The sequence below is a fragment of the Eumetopias jubatus genome, unplaced genomic scaffold (genome assembly GCF_037043125.1).
Source record: "Eumetopias jubatus isolate StellerSeaLion01/CBP00866 unplaced genomic scaffold, mEumJub1_p1.0 scaffold_2, whole genome shotgun sequence".
Taxonomy (NCBI): Eukaryota; Metazoa; Chordata; class Mammalia; order Carnivora; family Otariidae; genus Eumetopias; species Eumetopias jubatus.
This window is the reverse complement of record NW_028274808.1, coordinates 16,618,716-16,637,772: the sequence shown is the minus strand read 5'-3', so window position 1 is coordinate 16,637,772 and position 19,057 is coordinate 16,618,716. Positions and strand designations below refer to the sequence as shown.

Below are 19,057 nucleotides of genomic sequence, written 5' to 3'. Positions count from 1 at the left end.
CACCCAACATGGGACTTGAACTCACAACCCTGAGATCAGGAGTCACATGCTCTACCAACTGAGCCAGCCAGATGCCCCTCTAGCATCCTTTAGATCAGATTTCCATCTGATCATTTTTTCTACCTAAAAACTTTCCTTAACATTTCTTGTAATGCAGGTCCCACCTCTTCTCTTTCTGTCTTTATTTCACCTTAATTTTTTGAAAAATATGTTTCAGTGAAAATAGATTTCTGAATTGACAGTTTCCTTGAATTCTTTGAAGATGTCATTCTTTTCCTGACTTGCATCATTTCTGATAAGAATTATCATACATAGTCTTTTTTTCTCTGGCAGATGTTAAGATTTTTCTCTTTATCACTGCTTTCCTATAATTTTATTATGATGTGTCTTGGTGTGCATTTTCTTTATGCTTATCCTGCTTATTATTCCTTGGGCATCTTAGATTAGGGGTTTTTAACTTTCTTCATATTTGGAAATTTTCAGCCACTATTTCTTCAAATCTTTTTCTCTCTGCCGCTTTCTAAGGCTTGGTAACACATATGATACTTGATACTGTTCTAGAGCTCACTGACATTCCTTTCATTTTCTTTTTTGTCTTTTTTCTCTGTGTGTTTCACTTTGGATATTTTCTATTTTTTTTTTTAAGATTTTATTTATTTCACAGAGAGAGAGATAGCGAGAGCAGGAACACAAGCAGGGGGAGTGGGAGAGGGAGAAGCAGGCTTCCCGCAGAGCAGGGAGCGCGATGCGGGGCTCAATCCCAGGACCCTGGGATCATGACCCGAGCCGAAGGCAGATGCCTAACGACCGAGCCACCCAGGTGCCCCGGATATTTTTTATTTTTATATCATCAAGTTCACTAGTTCTTTTTTTCTTTTGCAATGTCTAATTTGCTATTATTCCCATTTACTGAAAATTTTCATTTCAGATATTTTATTTTTCATCTCTAAATTTTCCAGTTGGTCTTGTTTATGCCTTCAATTTCTCTCCTCATTGTGCTCGTATTTTCCTTTAAATACATTAACATAGTTATACTAGCTATTCTAATGTCCTTGCTGCTAATTCCATCTCTGCGATTTGTGGGCTTGTTTCTAATGACTGATTTTTTTCTGGTTATGGGTCACATTTTCCCGCTTCTTGGTATGTCTAGTAGCTTTTTATTGGAAGGTGAACACTGTGAATTTCATATTGTTAATTGCTAGATTTTGTTTTGTTTTGTTTTCCTCTACGGAAAATGGGATAGTTCTGTCGAGATTAGTTACTTCTGTTTCAATCTGATCCTTTTGAGGCTTGTTTTAAAATTGTTGTTAGGGTGGGTCTAGCGCAACCTCTAGTGTAGTCTAGATCCTCCGGGATCTCCACTGAATGCCCTAAGAGACTGACAAAGACCCTCCATGGGCTGGTGGGAACTTCCCATCTTCAGATGATTCCTGGCCCTATGTAAGCTGTGGGAACCAGTTAACTGACAGGTCCCCAGTTGTCCTTTGCCTTCCTTCATGGAATTTAACCCTATGGGTGCCTTAGCAGTCAGCGGAATTAAGGGGACTCCAGCGCACAATTCTGAACTCTTTTCCTATGTAGCTCTTTCCTCTCTAGAACTCTACCCCACAATTCCAGACACTTTAGACTCTCTGAGTTCCAATTTCTGTCTCATATGAGCAAGGCTACCATACTTGGAGATTCCCCTCTATCCTCTCTAGTCCAGAAAGTGCCTCCAAATAAAAAGGAATTGCAGGACTCACCTCAGTTGTTTCCTCTTTCTCATTGATGACGGTCCTGCACTGTGTCCAATGTCTAAGAAGAGTGGTTGTGTATGTTTTGTACAGTTTTCAATTGTTTAAGGAAGGAGAATAAGTCCAGCCCCTCTTACTCTATCTCGGCTAGAAGCCAATTTGGGACAGTCAAGTTTGGGAAATTTAGAAAGTCCTATGAATGGACAGAACATAGCAGCAATCTTTCTAGGTAGCTGGTAATTGTAAGAATGTTTTCTCACTGAATCTCCCTCATCTCTAGAAAAGCTGCCTGTGACTATGGGTATGTGTGTACAGGGCTATTGACTAGCCATTCTTCACTTTAAGGTGTATAAGTAGAGAGCCACACTTTAGGCTATGGAGCCCTCCAAAAATAAATAAATAAATAAATAAAATAACCAGGGCAAGTATTATTATGAGAATAATGCCAGAATAAGAACCTTACTCTTGGAGCCCTAATTTTCCTTAGATAGATCTTCCAGATGTTTAGAGGCAAGATCTTTTCTTTTTTATCTGGGGGTAAAATTCTGCCCAAACTGGTAAAGTACTGAGAATAGGAAGGAGGTAGGAGAAAAAAGAAATAGACTGAAAAAGTCTTTCCTCAACACACTTTAAATTAAATGTTTCTAGCTCTATTCTTACTTTTTATTTATTTTTTATTATTTATTTTTGGTCTATTGTATTTTTTTGAAACTTCTAACTCTCTGATGATCCCCTTATTCACTTTTCTGGGCTCATTATTTTAGTATTGTTTTTAGTGTCAGAGAAAGAAAGCCAGCAAATAAATGTGTTCTGCCTGCCAGTTTTAAATGGAATCCCCTAATATATTAGTGTTGTAATTATGTTATAAATAGCCTTATAGTATATTTTTGGTTGGGACAAATATCCTCTTCAAAATAAAATTTAGAAGTAGCTAGTCAAGTTTTATTATTTTTAATTCTGTAGAGATTTTTATTGAATTGCATTGAATCTATTGATGTAGTAAAGAGAAATAGCATATTTACAATATTGAGTCTCCCTAGAACATGGCATATTGTTCAGGCTGTTCTTTAAATTTTCATTTTAACCCTAAGTTTCCTTAGCTTTTTTCTACTGTACACAGAATAGTTTCACACTTCCTGACATATTTTTTAAAAACTCTTTTGCAGATAACTATATAGACATCCTGTTAATTGGACTATTTTAATTTCTAATATTACAACAGTTTCTTTTTACATTGTAGGTAGGTAACTATATCACCAGAAAGGAATAATGTCGTATTTCTTTTTGTAACCTTTATTCCCCTCAGGGTTTTTTCTTGTCTTACTGCATTAACTGTATTTTCTAAAGCACAGCTTTAAGAGTTGTTGATGGCTCTAGCTTAATGTTTGTTATGATTCTGGTAGATATCCTTTATAAAAATTAAGAAAGGTTCTTCCTAATCCTCATGTCCTAAGAGGTTTTAAGTGGAAAGGGTATTTAATTTTGTCAAATGGCTTTCCGGAATCTATTGGGGGGACATGTATTTTTTCCATTTTAATATATTACTTAAGCTAATTATAACAGATCCACTAATGTTAAGCTATTGTAGTAGTCATAGAATAATCAATCTTATTTTATGATCGTTTAAAATGTGGATTTATTGGCTGATAGTTGATTTTGAGGTTTTTTTAATGAGTTAGAAATATTATTTTCCTTTTTAGCTATCCTTGTCCAGTTATACTAGCCTCATAAAATAAACTGAAACTCTTTCCATATTTTTCTATGATCAAGACAATTTAAATAACAAAAGGCTGGGGCACTTGGGTGGCTCAGTCGGTTAAGTGTCCAACCCTTGATTTCAGCTCAGGTCATGATCTCAGGGTTGTGAGATGGAGCCCCGAGTGGGGCTCCATGCTCAGCGCAGTGTCTGCTTGAGATTCTCTCTCTCCCTCTCCCTTTACCTCCCCTCCCCCATTGCCCTTCCCCTCCTCCTACTCACACACATGCACTCTCTCTCTAAATAAATAAGTAAAATCTTAAAAAGAAAAGAAAGAAAGAAAAAAGAAAAAAAATAATCAATGGATATCATAAATAGTTTATGCCCCTTAAGTCAAGTGTGTGTGCTCCTCTATTATCACTTCAAATATCTTAGTTTTTCTATAGGCTTCACTATTCCTGTTACTGGTTTCTGCATTTGCTTTTCTGTAAATTGACACTGCGCATTTATGTAAACTCTAAACAAGTTCTGCCAATTGTCATAATGCTTCTTATGCCCTCCAGTAAGGCATTAGATGGGCACTCCCATCTATGAATATTATATGAAGTGTGTGTTGTTATTAGAGGCACATCAATAAAAATTAATTATAGCTAATGAAGGCATAAGTATAAATGAGCAATTACTTAAATTTTAATAAAATCTGAAAATATAAACCTCATCTCAAAAGAAGGCATACATTTATAAGGCTTATTTAGTAACACTTATCAATATATATGACTTTTATTCAGTTATGTGCACCTGGTAAAATTATTCCTAAAGACAAACGTATTCCCTTTGGATCACATTATATCCTTGATAATATCTTTAAGATGTTCATTCTACACTGCCCTTTGCATAGGAAATAAAGATTTTAAATATTCTTTTAGAAAAAAGTAAATAGTATGAGATATAAAAATATATATATTTTATATATATATTACTATATTTTACAATAGTAAAAATTCTGTGTACCATCTTTAATCCTTTTAAAATCCAGATACATCTGAATTGACATAGTTTCCCCCACCCAGAAAAAAAAAAAACAAATTGGAAAGAAGAGTACTGCCGTCTCTATACATTCTGATTTCCAGCTCTGAGAAGCCTAGAATAGCAAAGGGACAAGTACTAAGGAAGTCACCATGGATCAAAAATAACTTCCCCAATATATTACATTAATAGATATTATAAATTTCCCTTTTTAAATCCTACCACCACCACCCCCAACTGAATAAGGACTGTTTGATAAAGACCTCGCTGTGAATTACAGTAATGTATTTAAATCATATCTTTTAAGAACAGATATGTTTTAAAGCGGTAGGACAAATGAAAAAGAGATAATCTGGGAACAAGAGAATAAGACCTAGAGGGGGATGTTCCAGGAGAGGCAGCTTTGGACAGCTACAAATGTGCATAAGAGGACACCAAAGACAAATTCCATCCATCTTGTAACTTTGTGTTTTTGTAAGATACTCAACTAAAAAGGCATTCCCCATTCTCCCTTCCTCCAACTCATCCTGCGGCTGCCATTGGCTAATATGAAGCTTTACACAGGCCATAAGTAGAAGGCATGAGACCACATAAATGGAGATATTTGCCTCACTCTATAATGTGCATACATGAATCTATGCAATATAAGTGGATCCATATTTCTCTTTGATGTTAAGAATGCTTTAATGGGCTATGACACTTGGATAAGCTATCAATCCAATTTTCAAATACCTCTAAGAAGAAACACAAGGTAAGAACTTAATGTGCTCTTTCTATCCCTCCAGCCCCAGCCTTCACTCTGGCTCTCTGAGCCTGCAATTCTTCAACATTAGGAGTAAGCTTTCAAATGATAGACAACACTTCAGGATTTTATGAAATGTCTAAATATTATTTTCTCCCCAGAACAGAGATCTAAACAAAGATCAACAACCATATACTAAATTATTAGCAAATACTATTTATTCATTAAGTAATAGTACTAAAACAAGGAAGAATATTAGAGTTGCAGGCTTAATTATCTTTTAAATGTTTGAGATATGTTCCACATCTTATGTTTCATGCAAATAATTAGCACTCCATAATGAATTACCGGTAGTCACAACCTAGAAAGTTATTTGTCTTCCAAATGCTAATAGGACTGTACTGAAGCAGTCTTGTAGTTCTTCATATTTAGTGCCCTAAAATTGGAAAATAAATGCACATTTAATTTTTTAGGTGCAGGTAATATATCTGTACATTCTTGTAAAAAAGTTTTGCAATAAAAACACTAATCATCCAAAATAAAATTCTGTCACCAGATTAAAAAGCATCACTTAAAATATAATTTAAGAAGGAAAAATTGGTTTGGGGGGACCAATTTTAAATACCACCCAGAGGTTTATTAGTTTTACAATTAGGGTAAGGGGTGCTTGGGGGGCTCAGTCAGTTGAGCATCTGACTTAATTTTGGCTGGTCATATAAACTTGGGGTTGTGGGATGGAGCCCTGCATCAAGGCTCTATCCTTGGTGCAGTCTGCTTGGGATTCTCTCTCTCCCTTTGCCCTTGCCCTTATTTGCATGCTTTCTCTCTAAAATAAATAAGTAAGTAAAAGCTTTAAATAAATAAATAAAACTGGGGTAAAAGAAGCTATAACTTGCTTTAGGATAATATTTTCTATAATATAAAAAGTATCAATAAACTCAAAATTACTAAACAGAAGATAAACTTCTGATTATCCAAAAGAGCAATCAGTTATTCTTTTCCCTGCTACAAACATATATATCATAGAACTTTCTCAGGTCTGTTTTCTGGATAGAAAAGAACACTCAGAAAAGCTGAAACTACCCCTCCCCCTCACTCCCCCCAAAAATCCCATCTATTTGAGGGTGAGTGTGGTGAAGAAAACTCTAATTTTACTCTCTGTTCTATATTACATAGATAGAGTTGGGCAGAGTACTGATAGATAAGGAGCTTGCCAAAGGATGAAGATCAGAGGACATGAAAAGAAGACTCCATATATTCCCATTTCCACCAACTAGCCCCCTTAGAATATTATGCCTTAACAACAGTTAAATTACATAAATAATGATGAGCAGTCTTATTTTGGGGACAGGATAGTAAGATTGGTATTATAATCACTGTTCACAAGTGATACAGATGTACTGAGATGTTTTAATAAAAGAAAAGAATGTGAATTTGGTGTCCTTTACCTAATCTAGTGTATGATTACACTGAAGTTAGAAATACATAAATTAGCTTAATTGGTATTAAAACTTTTTCAATGAATAGATAGAAAGGTAATCAAATGAATTCTTCCACTTATTCATGATCTTGTGCACACACAAAAAAGGAATGATGGATTATCCTTTTCTAATTTACATTCTGAACTCCTGAGAACTTCTTTTCAGTTTTGAGAGTACTCAAACCTTGGGCAAAATTGAACTTTTAAAATACTTTAGCAAGATACTTCTCTTCAAAGTACTATAAAATGATGTTAATAGCTTTTTTAACTAACCAAAATATTTCCTAGAAGATTTCATAAAAGATTATTTAAAACTTAAGAAGAGCCTGGTGATGGGTATTAAAGAGGGCACACTCTGTGTGGAGCACTGGGTGTTATGCACAAACAATGAATCATGGAACACTACATCAAAAACTAATGATGTAATGTATGGTGATTAACATAACAATAAAAAATTATTTAAAAAAATAAATAAAACTTAAGGAGAGAAGTCTCAAATGTCATCAGAATTCTTCATAATTACTGAGAGCCTGGAGCCCACATAAAGATAATAATTTAACAAAGATCAAAAACACCCTTTGAGAAACAAACAATGTTAACCTGTACTGCTAACTGAAATATAAGTATCTAAACAGTCTCAAACAACTCATAATAAGATACTACAGATTTGCTTTAAAAATTATGAACAGAATAGTCTGTACAGATAAATTAAGCTTTTTCAATTAGAAATTTCAGAACATGAGAAAGAACTTCTACAAGGAAGAGCTTCTATATAAAAGGAGCTGGGATTTTCAAAGATATCCAGATTTGTCATTGTTTAAAGTATGTATAAATAGGAGATATTATTTTGAAGGGATCAAAAAGTCAAAAACAATTTTTCTTAGTTTACAGGCTAAGGTAACATATTCCTACTACCTTTTGACATTTAAGGTCATTATACTTTCAATTGGTCTGCTCTTTGGTCCACTTGGTGGGTGGAAAATCTTAGCACCTTTGCTGGAAATCTGGTTTCCCAATTTAACCACATAAGGGTCAGCAGAATGTGAAGGGTAAGGGTCAAATGTTCCTGCCTTCATTCCACCAGCCTACAAATAAAAATGAGACAATTTAATGTAGTTTTTTAAAAGGCTTCTAACAAAATTAGATTGTGAAGAAGTTCATACATATTTGTGTATTGTCTATAGAGTTGGTTTTACATTTAAAGAAAGTTGTCTATACAGACATACCTCAGAGATATTGTGGGTTCAAGACAATTGCAATAAAGTGAATATCACAAGTTAAATGATTTTTTTGGTTTCCCAGTACATATAAAAGTTATATTTACACTATGTTGTAGTCTATTAACTGTGTAATAGCATTGTGTCTAAGAAAACAATGTACATACCTTCATTTAAAAATGCTTTACTGCTAAAAAAAAAAAATACTAAACATCATTTGAGCTTTCAGTTAATCATACTCTTTTTGCTGATGGGAAGTTCTTGCCTTGATGTTAATGGATGCTTACTGACCAGGTGGTGACTGATGAAAGTTAGTGTGGCTGTGGCAATTTCTTAAAATAAGACAATGAAGTTTGCCATATTGCTTGACTCTTCCTCTCATGAATGATTTCCCTGTAGCATGCAATGCTGTTTGACAATGTTTTACCCACAGTAGAACTTCTTTCAAATTGGAGTTGATCCTCTCAAACTCTGCTGCTGCTTTATCAACTAAGTTTATGTAATATTCTAAATCCTTCATTGTCATTTCAACAATCTTCACAGCATCTTCATCAGGAGTAGATTCCATCTCAAGAAACCCCTTTCTTTGCTCCGACATAAGAAGTGACCACTCATCCCTTAAACTTTTATCATGAGATTGTAGCAGGTCAGTCCCATCTTCAGGCTCCGAATTCGTTTTCTTGCTGTTTCCACCACATCTGCAGTTACTTCCTCCACTGAAGTGTGAACCCCTCAAAGTCACCCATGAGGGTTGGAATCAACTTCCAAACTGTTCATGCTGATATTCTGACCTCTTCCCATGAATCACAGATATTCTTAATAGCATCTAGAATAGTGAATCCTTTCCAGAAGGTTTTGAAGTGGCTTTGCCCAGATCCATCAGAGGAGTCACCATCTACCGCAGCTATAGCCTTATGATATGTATTTCTTAAACAATAAGACTTGAAAGTTGAAATTATTCCATGGTCCATGGGCTGCTGAACAGATGTGTTATCAGGCATGAAAACAACATTAATCTCATTTTACATCACCATCAGAGCTCTTGGGTGACCAGATGCATTGTCAATAAACAGCAATATTTTGAAAGGAATCTTTTTTTTTTCTGAGCAGTAGGTCTCAACAGTGAGTTTAAAATATTCAGTAAACCATGTCATAAACAGATGTGCTTTCATCTAGGCTTTGTTTTCCCTTTACAGAACACAGACAGAGTTGATTTATCATAATTCTTAAGGGCCCTACAAGTTTGGTTATGGTAAATGAGCAGTGGCTTCAACTTAAAGTCACCAGCTGCATTGGCCCCTAACAAGAGAGCCAGACTGTCCTTTGTAGCTTTGAAGCCAGGCAGTGATCTCTCCTCCCTAGCTATTAAAGTCCTAGATGGTATCTTCTTCCAATAAAGGGCTGTTTCATTTACATTAAAAACCTGTCGTTTAGTGTAGCCACCGTCATGGATTCTCTTAGCTAGGTCTTCTTAGCTGTAACTTGCTGCAGCTTCTATATCAGCACTTGTTGCTTTACCTTACACTTTTATGTTATGGAGATGGCTTCCTTCCTTAAACCTCACGGACCAACTTCAGCTAGCTTCCAACTCTTCTTCAGCTTCTTTACTTCTCTCAGCCTTCATAGAAGAGAGTTAGGGCCTTGCTTGGGCATAAGGAAATGTTGTGGCAGGCTTGATCTAACCACTAAAACTTTCTCTATCAGCAAGAAGCCTATTTTGCTTTCTTATCATTTATGTGTTCACTGGAGTAGCACTTTTAATTTCCTTCAAGAACTTTTCCTTTGCATTCACAACCTGAGTAATTGTTTGGCTCAAGATGCCTTAGCTTTCAGCCTATCTCTGTTTTTGACATGCCCTCCTCACAGAGCTTAATCATTTCTAGCATCTGATTTAAATTGAGACATGTGGGGCACCTGGGTGGCTCGGTCCGTTAAGCTTCTGACTCTTGATTTTGGCTCAGGTCATAATCTCAGGGTTGTGAGATTGAGCCGCTGTAGGGTTCTACACTCAGCAGGGAGTCTGCTTGAGATTCTCTCTCTCCCTCTCCTCTGTCCCTCCTCTCCCCACCTCTGTCTCTTTCTCCCTCTCTCTAAAAAAAAAATAACAATAAAGTGACACATGCAACTCCTCCTTTCACATGAACACTTAGAGGCTATTGTAGGGTTATTAATTGGCCTAATCTCAATACTGCTGTTTCTCAGGAAAGAGGGAGGCCCAAGGGGGAATGGCCAGTCCATGGAGCAGTCAGAACACATGACATTGATCAATTAAGTTTGCCGTCTTACATGGGTGGTGTTCATGTCACCCCTCAAACAATTAAAATAGTAACAGCAAAGATCACACTGATCACAGATCACCATAACAAATATAATAATAATAATAAAGAAGTTTGAAATATTGCAAGAAGTATTAAAATGTGACACAGAGACACAAAGTGAGCAAATACTGTTGGAAAAATGGCACCAATAGACTTGCTCAAAACAGGATTGCCACAAACCTTCAATTTGTAAAAAAACACAGTATCTGTTAAGCACAATAAAGCAAAGCCCAATAAAACTATGCCTGTACTGTTCAAATACCAGCAGTCTCCCTGCTGCCAATTTTATGGGGCAAGACACTGTAATTTCCAAAAGTTCTCTATTAAAATGCAAATGTTTATAAGAAAGTAATATTCCAAACTCTTGTCACGTATTAATATTTTAGTAAGAGTTTACCAGATCAAGCTATCATCTAGTTAAGGGATGAACCTATTACTGAGGGAATAAGACTTAGGTCAAATATATTTTGATACAGAAAGGAGTTGGGGCTCAAAACCAGAGGATGCTCAGAGAAAAGGCCAAAGGTAAGATGTGTCCAACTGGGAGGCTGACATAACATGAGTTTATTAAATATCAGTCAATGATATTTGGTTAACATACTAAAAAAGATACTAAAGATACTAAAGATACTAAAAATAAAAATTTTTAAAAATCAGGAATAGCACAGAGAAACAGAAAGTGAGAAGAAAACGTGATCTACTTTATACTGTTCTTATAGTCTATTAAGAGAAGTCAATCAAAATTATTTTTTGACCTGTACACAAAACAAATAATTGCTTTGACTTTTTAAGCTGATTTGCCACAATTTTAATCTTTACATTATATGTAGTCACCAAGAAAATTCTATAGAATTATAATAACTCATTTAAGTAGGCATTCTTTATCTTACAGTATCTAAGCCAAATATAAATGAAAATTAAAAGACATAATTGTAATATTTCAAGTTTTCCAGATTGAGGACACATAGATCCTTTTGAATCTATGCTAACATCTACTTAAAACAAAATAAAACAAAGCATACAAAAAAAACGTACAGACCAGTTACACTTAAAATTATTGATGCAAAAAATACTTTAAAAATTAACAAATAAGGTAAACTAGTACACTTAAAGATTAATACAACATGGCCAAGTGGGATTCATCCCAAGAAATCTATTATTATTATTCACCTTATAACAACTCAAAGAGAGAAAAAAATATATAGTCTAAGTAGATTACACCAAAACATTCAATATAATTCTACACACATTCCTGATTTATCCCTATTTTTGGCATCTATAAATATGAAACACTAGAGTAAATTCAAGTAATTCAGTAAATTCGAGATTAAGGCAAAAGATGGCCACTGTTGCTAACCTAAGCTACTGCACAAGAACATGACTTCAGAGCTATAAATACTGGAAAGGAGGGAGCAAAATTATTTGCAGAGAATGTAATCATATATCTGAAAATCTAAAGAGAATCAAGATAATACCCATTAGAACATAAGAAAACTTAATGAAATGGCCAATTATCAAATGTTTTTATAAAGACAAATTATATAAGAGAATATATGATGGGGGAAAAAACTGTTGACCAGAGCCTTAAAATAAATAGAAATAAAATACAAGATATATAAACCTGTGTGAAGTAAAATATAGAATCCTACAAGGTAACTAAAAGTTTTTATAAGTAGTTTATTTCTAGATCAGAAGATTCAAATCATAAATAGGCTAATACATCCAAAAATCTGAAGATTTAACTTTTTAGCAAAATACCAAATATCTTTCTCCCCAGAGCTTTAGAAAATAATTTCAAAGTTCTACAGAATAAATATGGGCAAATAGCCAATGTACTTTTTTTAAAGAGTAACAAGAAATTAGACCATCCCAAATTAAAATGTCATAGTAATTAAAAGTAGCTTGGTATAGGTAGAAATAAACATCAAATAAAATGGAAATTGAACGGAAAAAAATGGGAGTTTTGATTTGACAATTCAATTTCAAAGCAGTGGTATTAAAAATAATTCTATCAGTGACATTAGGAACAATTGGCTTTTTAAAAAACCAATTTTCTTGAAGTCTAATTCACGTACAATAAACTGCACCAACTTAAAGTTTACAATTCTATGACTTTTGAGAGCTGTATATACCGTTGAAACCATGATTGCAATCAAGATATAGAGCACATCTTCCCTCAAAGTTTCATCCTACCTTAAAAACTGGATTTTGAGGGGCTCCTGGGTGGCTCAGTCGGCTAAGCATCTGCCTTCAGCTCAGGTCATGATCCCAGGGTCCTGGGATGGAGCTGAGCTCCTCCTTGCCCCTCTGCCCCTCCCTCAGCTTGTGCACATGCGCTCGAGCGCGCTCTCTCTCTCTCTCTCTCCTCTCTAATAAATAAAATCTCTGTGGGAAAAAAAACCCTGGATTTTGAGAAAGATAAAACCTGAGTCCTCACCTTGCTCATGTCAAAATACATTTCAAATGAAGATTTAAATGCAAAAGTGTAAGACTAATAGAAGAAATCAAGAATGTATATTTTTATAATAGTGGTGGTAAAGAAAGTCATTCTGAGAATGACATAAAACTCAGCATAAAGAATTGATAAATTTGACTACAAATTTATTAAATTTCTGGATAGCACAAAATACCATAACTAAAGTCAAAGATTCAACAGACTAAAAAAATTATTTTCAACACAAATGACAAAAGAATATCATTAATATATTAAAAGATCTTACAAATCAATATGAAAAAGACAAATATCCTAATAGAAAATCTGCAGGGAAAATGAATAGGCAATGCACAAAAGACTGAAAGTATGAACTAAGGTTTATAAACAATAAGAAGCATTTTTACTTTTATTCACACTTGTAAACCTCAGCAGAGTAGGAGAGGGTTCATTTTAATCACCATTTCAAAAACTAAAAGATGGTCTGGCTTTTCATGGTTCTGTGAATAACTATGCCTAAGATCTAGAGAGGCACTGAGAAAATCCATTGTAAACTCAAATACACTTAAAGTGATTAGTAGTTATTTCATTTCAAGAGCTCCATTATTCCCTACACTAGCCAGGCTTTGTGACTTTTCGTAATTTTGTTAAAATAAATTTCACAATTCTTACTGTGCATGATAAGAATGTGAATAATAAACAGAGGTTTATTATTTACATGGCTAATAAAATGATGTGACAGAAAAAAAACAATTCTTTATAATGTGTAATAATTTTTAATTCTAAAAGTTTTAACTTACCTTTTTACCAGGAGAAGAGGGCTTAAAGGGGTGTGCAAGTAATTCTTTCTTCTCTGTTTTTTTAATTGGTGGTAAAGACTTCTCAAACGAATAAGGATTGATATCAAAATATTCCCTTGGGTAAAGGTTTAACTTGAAAGGTGTTCCTTTAACTAAACGATGGTGTTCTTCATTCTCCTTCTGTAAATCAGAGTTTGAAATTACATAACATAAATTATTCAAATTAGAAGTAACAGTTAAATTTTCTTTTATATTTTAACACAACCATGTAGATTTTTAAAATATATACCACTAGGTTCACTTCTCTAAAACATTCAGTTGTTATTTTGTTTCTATGATACAAAAGAGATCTCCTCTTCCACACCACAGTGGTAAGGATAGTTTAACCATTCCATTTATCCTTTGGGGCAGTGTGTCTCAAATTTTAGTTTTCATAGGAATCCCTTGATAATTTATTTGAAATACATATTACAAGCTCTTCTCTCAGAGATTTCTAATCCTCTTGGTTTGCTAGATGGCCCCAAAATCTGTAGTTTTATCAGTCACCCCAGTGATGCTGATACAGGCTACCATAAAGCAATGCTTTAAAGATTACCTTTTGCTAGAGTATGGTCACCTTTTACTAGAATATTGTGTTTGTTTTGCCAACCCTTGCCCTAGAGTATTCAGTTGAGTACAAATCAGCGCATATATGTGAGTAAGCTACTCAAAGCCAAAAAAAGAATGGCCTAAAAAGACTAGAAGTAACAGTGTCTGACTCTTACCACAGGGCTGGCAAGAGTTCCAATTCCATCAGCTATACTGGAAAACATGACTCCCAGGGCACTGGGTAGAGCACACAGAAAGGGGTGACCTCAGTAGCAGGGATAATTAGCCCTAGATTGAGCATTGCTCCTGTCCCACTTAACAAATCTTAAAAGTGAGACCTGAAAAAAAATCAAACTATTTCCAAGTCATTTCACTGCACCCCACAACAAAGCCCAAGAATTTTTATAATACAAAAAAATATACACCACTCAACAAAGTAAATGTCACAGTGCCTGACATCCAATCAAAAATCACTAATAATACAAAGTAGGAAAATATGACCTCTACCAAGAAGAAAAATCAGTAATTCAAAATCAACCAAGAACTAACACAGATGTCAGAATTAGCAGAGAAGGAAATAGAAACAATAATTAAACTGTACTTTATATGCTCATAAACCTGCATAGAGACATACAAGATATTAAAAAATTACTCAAGTAGAGTATTAAAAAAGTAGAGAATTAAAAAAACACTCAAGTAGAACTTCTGGAGAGCAAAAGCACAATGTGTGAGATTAGAAATACAAAGGATGGCATTAATAGCATATTGGACCTTGCAGAAGAACAGATTAGTGACCTTAAGGACCTAGAAAAGGAAACAATTCAAAATGAAATACAGAGAAGGAAAAAAGAGAACTAAAAAAAAAAAAGCAAACAGAGCACTGATAAACTGTGGGACAATTTCAAGAGATCTAATGCATATGTAATAGGAGTCCTGAAGGAGAGGAGAAAGATAGAACAGAAAAATTAACTGAAGAAATAAATAATAGCTGAAAATATTCCAACTTTGATGAAAACTATAAACCCACAGATCCAAGAAGCTCAATAAACCCCAAGAACAAGAAGCAAGATGAAAACACCACCAAAGCACATCATAATCAAATTGCTTAAATGAGTAACACAGAAAATCTTAAAAGTAGCTAGAGAAAAAAGGACAGTAAGTACCTATAGAAGAACAGAAATCAGCATGACAGCAGATTTCTTGTCAAAAACAATCAAGCAAGAATGCAGCGGAGTAATGTCTTTAAAATTCTAAAAAAATATATAAAATTTGACTTATAAATAATAAGTTTTGAAAATAAGAACAGAACTTTACTATTAGGAGAGAAAAGTATTTTATGCACATAAAGTTTAGGATAAAAGACTAATTACTGGGGCCCCTGGAGGGCTCAGTTGGTGAGGTGTCTGCCTTCAGCTCAGGTCATGATCCCAGGGGCCTGTCAGGCTCCCTGCTCAGTGGGGAGTCTACTTATCCCTTTCCCCACCCCCCTGCTCATGCTCTCTCTTTCTCTCTCAAATACATAAATAAAATCTTTTTTTAAAAAAAGACTAATTACTGAGTCACCGATAAAACTGTCTTGTGTGTAGTTATATGTTATGTGTTATTAATACTATTCCTACAGATGAAAAGTGGCTTATACATAATTTTGTAATAATCCATACATAGAAACAAAGATGCTTATTAAATGACCAAGGTTTCTGCCCAATTTAATAGAAAACTTTTCCTGAGTTTGGACACACCCCTTTGCAAAAATGGCTACTATCCTTCTATCTTGTGGCCCCGCTGCTGCTTAAAGTCACCACAGCAAAATTGTTGAAGACTGCATGCCTGAAACTAATAAAATGCTTGCCACTTAAGTTCTATTGCTTAATGTCCATTTTCATTTTGCCAGTTTCCTTTAAGTTATATTGAAATTGTTAAATTATGTTGATACAGCTCCAAAATTTATAAGGTTTCCTCTACTCATTCCCATGTAGGCTTTGTCTATATAAGCGACTACGTTTCATTCAAAGTCAAATATTATATAAAATGAGTGTAGAGGATATACCAGTAACATTTAGCTTTTATATCTGTCATTTAATAGAGTACTTTCCTCTCCTCCTACCACTCTCTTTTCTGTAGGTATTCATCCATTCTGTACCTTCCACCTTCTCCTTTCTCCCTATCACTCCTGCATTCCATTCGTTGATCATAATGGCTTGATTAGGCCAAAGGTACTACCACTACTGTCTTAGCCACAAGATATTAGGGTGTGGTGGGAATATAGCTAAGGCTTAGGACATGACTCTTCTACTTAAAATAGGACATAGCTGATCAGGCCAAGTTAACAGAAGCCTCATAGCCATTTGAGAGAGATATAAGGTGCATGTGGTAAACCATAGCAGGAGAGAAAAGCTCACCCTGGGAAGAGGTGAGAAGATCTACAGCAAGATATGGAAATCCAATATCAAAAAGGTGAAATTATCACAATTCATTAACATCAGTTTACCATTGCCCTAGTAATACAAATACTGATAAAATAAAACAATCCATAATCAGATCACAAATGAATTCTCTAGGTCAACTAAAAGAAAGATTGAAGAAAGTTAAAATAGATTATTTTACCTTATAATTTAGTTTGGGTGCATCGTAGAAATCAGTAGAGTGTGAAAACTGTTTACCTATGGTAATATTTGCATAGCTAAGGAAGGAAATTAAGTAATGGTGATTTCAGGATTCAGAAATTTTAAATTTTATTTTTTTAAGTTTAAAATAAGTGATATGAAAGTATGAAAAATATCTTACCCATATCCAGTTCCTTTCTTTCCTGGGTTTGTATATAAATTCTTTCCAGGTGCCTCATATTTTTCTCTGGGTTTTGACTGTGCACTGAAGAATGGCACGGGACCACCTAATGTTCCATAGTAGCTTCCTAAACCACATCTTAAATACAGTTTTTAAAAAAGGAGGCAAAATAATACAGCAAATTTTGTGTTATACATATTTGATCACAATTTATAAAAAATGACTGAAAAAGGAAAGAAATACATGCAATGGAATTGACTTGCCTAACTTTAGTAAGAAAAAAGCAACCAATTTTTTTAGTTCTTAATCTAATTTCCCCCATTTTCCAAAGTCACAAATTTTCAGATGAGATGTTTTTTTATGCTTATTTTAAATGTTCCACATAAACAAAATTTCATAATCCCTAGGCAGTGATAATAGTTTCCATTAATTCAGAAGATTGCAGTTTTACTAACCTCAAAAAAAAACAGCACAATTAAGAACAAAATTGGCCTTCAACCAATCCTCATCCATCATAAATTCTACAGAGTCAGCATTACAGAGTTTTATGTCATTGCTCTCTATTTATGTAATAAATATATGCAAATACATTTGTTTGAAAACCTTGAAAAAACTGCATTAACGTCGTATCATAAAGCTCAGCTATATAATGTAACAGACTATATGATTTTGTTTAGTGGTTTAAAGGTAAGAAAAAAAAAATGAACCTTCAGACTTACAACTGTCACAGCTAAAATAATGTTAAACTCCATGCATGTATCTTCACAATGATTTTTAAATAACATGTCTTGATAAATTACCTTCTTTATCAAAAGAAGGCTTCTCCTAATTTAATAATTTTTATGTATACTTTTTTTAAGTTTTTACAAAGCAGAAAAAAGAGTAAAGGGCACAGATGACCCAAGGCAGTTTTTTCAAGGTTTTCAAACAAATGTATTTGCATTATTTCGTTAGCTTTTATTACATAAATAGAGAGCAATGACATAATCAAAAATTTAATGAGATGAGGATCTACTTAATCAAAACTCCCTGTTAACTTATATCACCCAATATAACTGTCTCCAAATAAGACAAGTTCATCCTAAAAATCATATTTTAAAAAATGAATCATACTTAAGTCCTCCAGAGAAAGACTCAATTTGGGCTAGAGGAGAGAAATGGGCAGGAGATGTATTTATGACTTTTCCCCCAAACACTTACGGCTTTTTATCTCCACTACTAGGGAGGAAGGCTTTGCCTAGATTTTTTTTGGCTTCTTCCATCATATGCCGTCTCCTCACTTGATTCAGACTTACATAGCCTTCACCTTCAAATATCCTTACAAAATGGGGATCAAAATAACCTGCCTGGAGATTTGACATTTCTTTGGATCCCCCAGGTAGCATCTGTTTATTTTTGCTTGCAGCCTCATTAAAGGGTCCTTTAAAAATAAATTAGGAATATCATAACTTTGAGCTAATAATTAACATGAAAAATAACTAAGAAAAGTTTCAAACTGTGGGATTGGGGCCAGTGAGTTTTGAGCTCTAAAATGCTGTCTCAAAATGTTCACTGAAAGCTCTGTGTTGCAGATTATATTGACTATAAGACCTAAGAGGTTGCCATTAAATCATTTTAATAATTAGGTCCTGGTTATAGACTCTGAATTTTAGAGCTGGAAGGGACCCTGAAAAGCATTTAATCCAATGCTTCCCCATCTATATACTAGAAAACACTGTGTGAGATTATCAGCAAGTACGTGTGTGGGTGTGTGTGTGAGGTTGAAGGGAAGGGTGTTCCATACTCAAACTGAGGCAATTCCCCTCTTGGATATATACTCAACACACATGAGTGTCTATACTCACTAAAAGGCGTGAACAAGAATTTTCACAGCAGTTTCATTCGTAATATTCAAAAACAAGTAACTACTCAAATGTCCATCAACAAGAGAACAGATAAATAAACGTGATATATTTATACAATGAAATACTAGTAGCTCAGTAATTTTTTTAGAAGGCTGTTTTTATAAGTATTTAGAGCTTCTTTTATAATTTAGATCTAGGAGAGCTCAATTTGAGAAGTCCTTCAGCAATGTGAAAATTTTTTTGAAGTGCAAACAATCCTTAAATCAACCAGTTATTTAAATGTGAATTTGTATTACTGATTTTTTTAACTTAAATTTTGGAAAGGTAATATATTCACAGGGTTCCAAATTCAGTAACATGTTTTTACAATAAATTTTCCTCCCACACTCGTACATCCA

The 19,057-nt window shown here is 34.3% G+C and overlaps 1 protein-coding gene and 1 non-coding gene across 5 annotated transcripts in view; both read right to left on the bottom strand.

Moving 5' to 3' along the window:
* TRNAR-CCU (transfer RNA arginine (anticodon CCU)) lies at positions 1–73 on the bottom strand. Its single transcript has one exon. It is a non-coding gene; the product is annotated as a tRNA-Arg (tRNA).
* Positions 74–5,438: 5,365 nt separating this feature from the next.
* The window catches only part of CFAP96 (cilia and flagella associated protein 96), a 17,094-nt gene continuing 3,475 nt past the window's right edge, over positions 5,439–19,057 (bottom strand). For all 4 annotated transcript variants that reach the window (XM_088020919.1, XM_028099713.2, XM_028099711.2 and 1 more), the window contains 6 exons: positions 18,016–18,235; positions 16,816–16,953; positions 16,636–16,711; positions 13,444–13,623; positions 7,593–7,762; positions 5,439–5,633 (listed from right to left, as the gene is read on the bottom strand). In XM_088020919.1, coding sequence (XP_087877045.1) covers positions 5,585–5,633; positions 7,593–7,762; positions 13,444–13,623; positions 16,636–16,711; positions 16,816–16,953; positions 18,016–18,235 — 833 coding nt within the window. In that variant the 3' untranslated portion in view covers positions 5,439–5,584. The remainder of the gene's footprint in view (positions 5,634–7,592; positions 7,763–13,443; positions 13,624–16,635; positions 16,712–16,815; positions 16,954–18,015; positions 18,236–19,057) is intronic.